The 8,782-nt window shown below is 39.6% G+C and overlaps 1 protein-coding gene across 3 annotated transcripts; it reads left to right on the top strand.

Annotated features, from left to right (window-relative positions):
• The first annotated feature begins 3,882 nt into the window (after positions 1 to 3,882).
• Positions 3,883 to 7,846, top strand: LOC308292700 (uromodulin-like). Of its 3 annotated transcripts, none has more exons than XM_080735113.1 (6): positions 3,883 to 4,021; positions 5,627 to 5,731; positions 6,067 to 6,260; positions 6,545 to 6,687; positions 7,500 to 7,614; positions 7,716 to 7,846. In XM_080735113.1, the coding sequence occupies exons 2-6, from the start codon at positions 5,653 to 5,655 to the stop codon at positions 7,725 to 7,727; spliced, it is 543 nt and encodes a 180-aa protein (XP_080591239.1). In that variant the 5' UTR covers positions 3,883 to 4,021; positions 5,627 to 5,652; the 3' UTR covers positions 7,728 to 7,846. The 3 variants fall into 3 exon arrangements, with proteins under 3 accessions (XP_080591239.1, XP_080591238.1, XP_080591240.1); XM_080735112.1 differs by having other exon boundaries at positions 3,889 to 4,021; positions 5,623 to 5,731; XM_080735114.1 differs by lacking the exon at positions 3,883 to 4,021 and adding an exon at positions 4,022 to 4,100.
• The last annotated feature ends 936 nt before the right edge of the window (positions 7,847 to 8,782 follow it).

Here is an 8,782-nt window from a genome sequence, read left to right on the forward strand (position 1 = left end):
TGGACTCCCAACAAGCAAAATGTAAGACGAGACCAAGACAGTTTGTCCTCCTGGCCCCAAAGTTGTGGAATAAACTCCCTGTCGCACAGAACAACAGACTCACTCGCTTTCGCCGTGGACTGAAGACTCACCTTTTCAGACTCCACCTAAACCCTTAGGACTACTGTAGCACTCAATGACCATACATGAAGCTAGTTGCATTTGTTTTTAGTTTTTTTTTTAGAACCTTTTTTTCTTGACTGATTATATTGTTTTCTAGATAGATATGCATTTGAATTTGTTATTGCTGTTGATGTACTGACATATTATCTTGTTTATTATAGTGATGTATTACCTGCTTAACTAATGTAAGTCGCTTTGGATTAAAAGCGTCTGCTATGCCTAAACTGTAAACTGTAAACTGTAAAATAAGTATAACATCAGACAGAAAACAGGCTGGAGGGATGCTGATTGCTGACGTAACTGTATGTCCCTGCTGGCTAGAACAGCCTGGGAACGCCTAACAGTGTACTGGCCGTCCAGCCAGCCAGCCAGCCAGCCAAAGTGGTCCTCAAAGTGTGGTCCAGGATACCCTCAGGGACCAGCGTTCAATGAGGGCGATCCAAATGGACCCTTAACCCTGCAAGGCCCAAATTAATTTCTACTGGCCAAAAAAAAAATCAAAAAAATCAGATGGTGTTGTAGGAGTCCTAATCACAGGAAAAGGTAATTTAAAAAAAATAATGATGTTTTTGTAAGGTTTTATAGCCATAAATCATAAATCATAAATCATGCTCTAATTTGCATTTTGGGGATATTTTTCACAATATTAACATATGCACGTGTTCTAGACATTCTAATGATCACGAAAAAAAATATTACAGGCATTTTACTTATGTTTTAGTGAGGAATAGCTTCAGTTAAAAAGTGAGATGTTGTTCGTCCAGACGCTGGAATTTCAACTTCTCTGGAAGGTGTGAATGTCAGTCTCTGTATATGCAAATATCGTGGCCAATGGTATTGTAATACTAAACAATGGGATTTAATGGTGATGTTAATGTGAGAAAAAGAACAGGAAAACTAATTATAACATTAAAAAAAAAATGATTCAATTTTTTTTGCCAAAAAGCTACGCTGGGCCTTGCAGGGTTAACCAGGCCTGTAACTCAAATCAAATGGAGCAGGTCCACTTGATTCCATTTTGATTTCCACTCTCTGAGTAATGGGTGGCCCTTGAAATGAAACGTTTGAGAGGCACTGATCCAGGCATTAGCACCTGTCTGTCCACAGGCCTGTATTTCTGCCTTCTTTGGCAGTGGCCTCTCTCTGTCAACACAGATGAAGGACTGCCTGTCAGAGTTGTTGTTTGTGTGGATTAACGGGTGCATTAGTAATATACGCCTGATGAGTGGAGGCAGGACAAATAGTCGGGCCAAATCCCATATGATGCCTCTTTCATGCCGTGGCCCAGCAGACTGGTCTGGAAGGCCCTATCTTTAGGATTTACCATCAGTATAACAATCAGGGTTCAATTTAGGGGGCCTGAACAGGTCCATTTCATCCATTGCATTCAGTGGACAGGTGTGAGGTTAGGAGGTTTGCTATTACTTTCTGTGGTGTGAATTCACGTTCTCTTTCAAGACAGGTTGACTGTTCATTATCACACTTACTTATTATATACGATAGCTATTTCATAAAGAAATGAATATAAATTGACAAAATATGATGTAACTAAAGGATTTCATTGCTTACGGTAAAGGAAATAGTCCAACACACTGGTAGGAAGTGTAAATCAAATATGAATCAAAACGTTATCAACAACATTATTTATATTGTGCCGTTTCCAGGCACCACTTGATTGATTTACAGCAAAGTCGATTGATTGATTCATGTGCACGCTCTTCGTCCATCGCAGTCTGTTATCAAGAAATGACAAACTGGACAGCTGAATGCTATGATTGACCAATCGGAATAGAGTAAATAAGGCAAACCATGTCATAATGAAGCAATAAGCCACAAGAGACCTCTTAGTCAAAGCGTTTCGGGCAAAAATCGTGCACTTTATGATAGAAGCATGTAATTTGGCACACAGAACATGCCATATGGAACATTTTTGGCTATAGGGCCATCGCATATTTGTCTTGGGAAACTTGTGAGAGCCAATCAAAGTTGGGCTCTCATAGACTCATAGACTATTATACAGCAAAATAATACAAAAAATAAATATGCTTTAAGTAGCATGTGAGGGGTCAAACTAGGTGTTTTTCATGATTCTGAATCCAATGCAAGCATTTGTTTTGCACGAAAAACATTCCTTTCCGAGAAACGGATCCCACAAAATTGTGAAAAGTGATGACTCATCACTAAACCATGGTTTTATGAGGGCAGTTTTTAGCCAAAGGAATGTTTTTCATGCAAAACAAAAGCTTGCATTGGATTCAGAATCCCGAAAAACACCTAGTTTGACCCCTCACATGCTACTTAAAGCATATTTATTTGTTGTATTATTTTACTGTATAATAAAGTCTATGAGAGCCCAACTTTGATTGGCTCCCACAAGTTTCCCAAGACAGATCTGCGATTGCCCTATAGCCAAAAATGTTCCACATGGCATGTTCTTATAACTGTGTGCCAAATTACATGCTTCTATCATAAAGTGCACGATTCCATCAAAATACTGCCCGAAACGCCTGGACTATCTGGTTTACTGGTATTTTATAACGGCTGAGAGGCGTGTTATAAAATACAGGTAACCATTAACCAGAGGCCTTGCGTGGCTTATTGCTTTTCTAAAACGGTTACAATATGGCAAATATTGAAGTTACAGCATGAAGGAGTAATGGCTATTATAATCTTTTATAATGTGTAAAGAATACATATTGCTGCATGTACTGTATTCAATGTGTGTCCTATTTAAGCTCCTAATGTGTCCTGTGTTTTAGTTTTTTTGTTAGATGACTTTAACGGACTTGCTTTCCCACTGTTTGAGAGGAAGGAATGCGTAATGTAATTTGGGAGATCTGGGAATGAAGAAATGTGCTGCATCATGTTCAAGATATGAATGAAAGATATGAATACCCAACGGGGTAGCTTATTGTCCTTGTTGTGTACACTGACTGTACAAGGCCTGGACTGATGTGATCACACACTCTTGTCTCTGAAAGGGAGCAAATCAAACATGTCAACATGTTCAAAATGAGGGAAATCAATGCAACATGTGTTAAAAGCTTTCAAATTAGTTCCTGAGCAAATAAATAAATAAAGAACAATAAAGAAAAAGCACAGTGGCTGTTTTTGCAACCTGTTTGTAGATCACATCAGGGCCTGATAACGTGTTGGCGGACCCAGTGATCTTATGTTTGTGGAACATTTAAATGAATAACTATTGTTGAACAAAGTCATTTAGTTTGTGGGTTTCCTTTTGTTGGCAACATAAAGCATCCATATAGTAGTAATCAGTTTGTTCTCTTGTTCTGATTATTTATTCTCAATAATTACCCTCCAATTTATTACTAAAAGATTGAATTGTGGTGTGTGTGTGTGTGTGTGTGTGTGTGTGTGTGTGTGTGTGTGTGTGTGTGTGTGTGTGTGTGTGTGTGTGTGTGTGTGTGTGTGTGTGTGTGTGTGTGTGTGTGTGTGTGTGTGTGCGAGCGAGCGACTGTGCGTGTGTGCGACTGTGTGTGTGCGTGCACGTGTGTGCGTCTGCGTCACTGCGTGCATGCACGCGTATGTGTGTTTCGTGATACCGTATATCCCTGTCTGTGTGTCCTATAGGTTCCAATAATCTAGAACAGAAAGTTATTTATTTGGAAAAGGGGTCTCTGTGACCGGCTCTCCGCAGCTTTACTGGCTTACGCCCAGGATGTTTTGTGTTCAGTTTGAACAAGATTGATATCAGCTCAATGTTTGAAGTTTGACCATTTGTACCTACAGGTTTTCAACATTGGGAACAGGCTGTTAGTGAGTGTTGACCTGCTTCTTTCTGTCTGCTTTGAACACGTTTATGACAAACTGCTCTACAATCAGACACTTCCAATACAAGGTGAGTTGTTTAATTAGAGCGACTACAGTACTTGACAGGCATTTGTTCATTGGGGAAGGACATTCCTTTGGTTATGTTGGTGTGCAAGCATACCCTTTGTCTTCTTGTTCATTGGGGAAGCTGCTTATTATGGCAAAAATGACAATCGTGATTATTTTTGAAAAATAATGAGATTACTTTTGGAAACTAAAACAGTATGTTGAACTGTCATGATATGTAGCAATGTAGCGTCACTAGGGGTGTCACTACACACTCATTTCACTAGCCTATATGATATTGGGCTCACGAAAGCGCTTTACACAAAATGATACAAGCTTAAGGGATGTTCTCAGAAACTTAACACAATAACCACAGTGTTTCAGAGGACAGATAGACAGTAGTAACAAATAATAATACATAAGATCTGCATAAATTTAAATTCCACAAACCTCATAGTCATATTGTTTGTTTTTGGATATATGAAGACAATATAAAGATACATTATGAGGTCATGGCAATACATATCGTCATGTCTTAAAATCAACACCCTCAGAACTTGATTAATTGAGACCTTAGGGAAAGGTTAGTATCAAAACCTCTGCCTCATGTCAGTGTCACGCTCCATACATGACACAATATGACATCGGGGATCTCCATATATGGGAATGCCCATATATGGACATATTGTATCCGTCTCATGATAACCAGTGTGGTTGCCGCAACATAATTAATTCCCTTAGGGCGAGGTTTGCTTCTCGCCCTTAGGGCGTCTTACTAGTGCATATGGGACGGTGCCATTTCTGTCTACAGACTGTGTGTCTGAGGTGGACTATAAAATGCTTCAAGGACATCATCTGTGATCATTTCAAACACAAATTCAAACTGCTTGTTTTCAGGATCGAGCTAAGTAACAAATAAACCCGCTTGAATTTCATTGTTGCTGAAATGTGATGTTTCCACAAACAAATTATGCGGAAATGAGTGCACGAGTCATGTGACGTTGCCCGTCAACCAGGGTTTTGATACTTCATACGTTGCCAGTAGTTGCTTGACAGATTTGTTCAGGGACGTGCTGGGCCCCTGATTCAGCCTGGGAAAAAGAGTTGGAGAGGCCCTCATTTTTTTCTTTTTTTTAGTTATATTTCGTCGTTGTCAGGTGGAAACCTTATATGTCCAAAACCGTTTGTTTTGTATTCATCATTTTAAAAATGATTTAAACTAGTGAAAACAGCCGATCTACAAGCACACTGCTGTTTTCACTACTTTTGTGCAACGGCCTTGTATGATGACGCACGGCTTTGCTTTGCGAAAAAAAAAGTATAAATTTGAAACTTGGAGATACGAGGTTTCTGCCCCACAGTGACGATTTCTTTGTTGGCCGCCCAGCCCCCAAAATGGAACAAAGGCCGAATTTTTTTTTCTTCTTTTTTTTCCTAATGGCCGGCCTGGACCGGCCGGGAATGAACCGGACGTTTGGGAGTTGTCCCGCTTTTCCCAATGGCCAGCACGTCCCTGGATTTGTTGTCAGGGCCTATTACAAAAAACGCCACATCCAGAGATCTGCACTCAGAGGAGCACACGTTTCTGGTTTTAAATGTTTTTTAAATACTCTTTTTTTTTAGGCAGATTTGTGCTTGTGTCTGATCACCAGGATGTGTTCCATGGCGAGAGTGTCGGCTGTTCTATTAATCCTGTTCATACAGACTGTTACTGGACAAGTTAACAGCCCAGGTAAACTGCCTCTAATTTCCTCATATTAGAATAGATATATGATGCTTAATCATATTAAAGGTTACAGGTTCGTCATTGTCTCTTTGGAAAAGATAAAATGTAAAAAAATAAAAATAAAAATGTAAACAGGATAGGTGGATCTGGATCCTGATCTTCAAATAATAAAATCAATAGGGTTTGGTGTTCTACCGGTATATTGTCTGAATCATCTTTAAAATAAAAATGGTATATAGGTGGACAACTAAATATTGTTACTGAATTTGTTTTCCTTTTGCTCTCCATGTTCTGCTTTGTCTCTTTGCCTCATCATCTTCCAACTGTTTTCCTCTTTAAAGCTCCAGCTCCTGAACTTATATGTGGTCTGAGCCAAATACAAATTGGCCTGCGACCGATTAACATAGAATTCCATGGTTTGAACGGTACCTCTGGTCACCTGGCAGACCTGCGGTGCTCGTCTTTCACAGAGCAGAACGGGACAGTGTGGTACCAAGTGGAACGTCGAGCTGGCACCTGTGGGAACTTATTGACGGTGAGTATTTGTCTAGGGCTGCAACTATCGATTATTTTCTTATACTACCAGTGACCATTGTATCAATTACCTGACCTAATAGATTTCTCTCTCTCTTTTTATAATAAACAAAATCGATTAGTCTGTGTTGGTTCAATCTCTACCTTGGAAATAGAGTCAACCCAGAGACACGATGAAATATGTTGTATGGAACCCGAAAAAAGTAGTTAATTGTGTAGTGGATACTGGTTCTTTGTTTCCAGCTGAGTAAATGATTCACCACCCAGTTAACCTCTGTCTTTCAGACTAACAGCACCCATGCCACCTACATCAACAGTTTATTTGTCTACCATGCAAAAAATTATTTCTCACCCCCAGTGAGTTATCCCTTCTCTTGTGTCTATCCCCTGAACACAATGGCTTTCAGCCAGGCTATCAACCCCGTTAAGTAAGTATTTATTTTTTATTTTTGTATAATTTCTGGGGGGCTTTTATGCCTTTGTTGACAGTAGGCTGACAGGAAATGGGGAGAGAGAGATGGGGAGTGACATGCAGCAAAGGCCGTTGGGACTGCTGTTAGGCTGCACTGAGCCTGACAGCTCATATAATGACAGTGAGAACACAGTTCATTTATCTACTTTAAAAGGTGTGATGTGCATATAGTTGAAGCCATCTGATGTAAAATAGACTTTAGACCTATAGACTTTTTAAATGACGCAATATAAGAACTGTGTTAAAAGCAATTTAGGCCGTTGCCCATTGACTGACACTGGCCACGGCACTCCCTTCGGTCGGCGCCTGCAAGTTTGTAATCGGTCCACAAGAGGGATGGAGTGAGTTTTCACCAAGTGGCCTACTTATTAAGGAAAAAAGAATATCGTCGTTGTCGGGGGGAAACCTTGTATGTCCAAAACCGTTCGTTTTGTATTTATCATTTAAAAAATGAACTAAACTAGTGAAAACAGCCGATCTACAAGCACACAACGCCGCGAGGCGTTGTGTGCTTGTAGATCGGCTGTTTTCACTACTTTTGTGCGACGGCCTTGTATGATGAAGCAGGGCTTTACTTACAAAAAAACATATTGTTTTTTCACAGGCAATTATTCATTTTTAAAGTAAAAAAAAAGTTAAAAACAGTTCTACACAGCGGCAGAACCATTTAGGCTTAATGTAATAGCGTTTATATAAAGCATGATGTCTTAATCTTACCTTGGGAGAAAGTTCTTTCACAGTCACTCAAATCTTTCCTACACAAACTAGACTGCTCCCGAGTCGCATTCAACAGGGGCCTCCCCACGGCAGGCCCCCCCCTTTGAAGGAGGTGGGTTTACCGTACCCTTTACCCCCCCCTATCGACGGCCTCGATCGATACCCTGTGAGTATCAAGGACAACACTATTTTAAAAATGTGACACATCGACATCTCAGTAACTTTAGAGTGATCTAAATGCTTTTTCTATTTGTTTTGGATCTTCAGGGGACAAGCTAGCATCATGAACCACTGAACAATGGAGGACAAGAAAAGTTGATTGAATGGCATTTATTGCGCTGGTTTTTAACTTTTTGGCACAATCACGATTCATTTAAAATAAAGTGCATTACTTTTCACATCGTGTTACTATTTAATATAACAGTTTCCATTTGGAAGTTCAAAAGCATCTTTTGGTTATCTCTACACACACTTACATGTGTTACAGAAATATGAATCTCATCTTCCTTGTAATATACATTTACTATGAACCAGGGAGACAATGAGGGTGACAAGGGAGAGCAGATGCACCTTCACTGATGGTCTAAGGCAAAAGCCCATCATTCTCTCCTGCTAACACTAGTAATATTTTGTTTAAAGTTGGGCTCTTTCAAATTATTTTGTTTGCATTTGAAACATAATTCTCCCAATGAGTTGACTAATGTTGATGAGGTGATTAGAGATAATTGGGACAAGAAGCTCCACCACTCAAAATGAATATTCTTTTCTCCCCAATTACTTGAAATCCAGCCACTGTAATAGAAAATTATCCTGCTAAAATACAGCCTTGTAAACTGCCCTCTTCTGGAAACCATTTCATTTGTTGGATAACGGAAGTTGGTTGTTTACTAGGCTAGCTAAAGCTATGCACAGAAAGAAAGAAAGAAAGAAAGAAAGAAAGAAAGAAAGAAAGGTGCTCAGAGTTTTTAGTTTACGAGGATAATAGAATCCTATAGGATTCTGAATATTGCTATTATAATTTCTGTCACCTCTATCCCAATTTTATGGAAATCCTATTGATCCTGCTGGAAAAGATTTGGTAGTCTATTTGAGTTATGCATTTGGTTGTGGAGCCCCATCTGAAAATATTTTATAGGGACCCTGATACAAGATTTGTGTTGTTGATGTTTTTCCAAGATCTCAAGCTCACAACACATCGCCATGTGCCGTGCTGTGAGCTTGATATCGTCTATTTTCAAAGAGCTGATGTTATTGGGCTACATTGGTTAAAGTGATAATGATGATATAAGGCCTATCTCATTTTGCTGGCGACCCCCAAATCCCTTCAAGGACCG

Source organism: Nannobrachium achirus, assembly GCF_963921795.1.
Source record: "Nannobrachium achirus genome assembly, chromosome: 10".
Lineage (NCBI taxonomy): Eukaryota > Metazoa > Chordata > Actinopteri > Myctophiformes > Myctophidae > Nannobrachium > Nannobrachium achirus.

What these genes read in the sequence shown, in the direction of transcription:
- LOC308292700 (XM_080735112.1), top strand. Translation starts at nt 3,983, where the DNA reads ATGACAAACTGCTCTACAATCAGACACTTCCAATACAAG. An exon ending in TCAGACACTTCCAATACAAG is followed by an intron (nt 4,022 to 5,622) that starts GTGAGTTGTTTA and finishes CTTTTTTTTTAG; the next exon opens with GCAGATTTGTGCTTGTGTCT. An exon ending in CAGGCTATCAACCCCGTTAA is followed by an intron (nt 6,688 to 7,499) that starts GTAAGTATTTAT and finishes TACACAAACTAG; the next exon opens with ACTGCTCCCGAGTCGCATTC.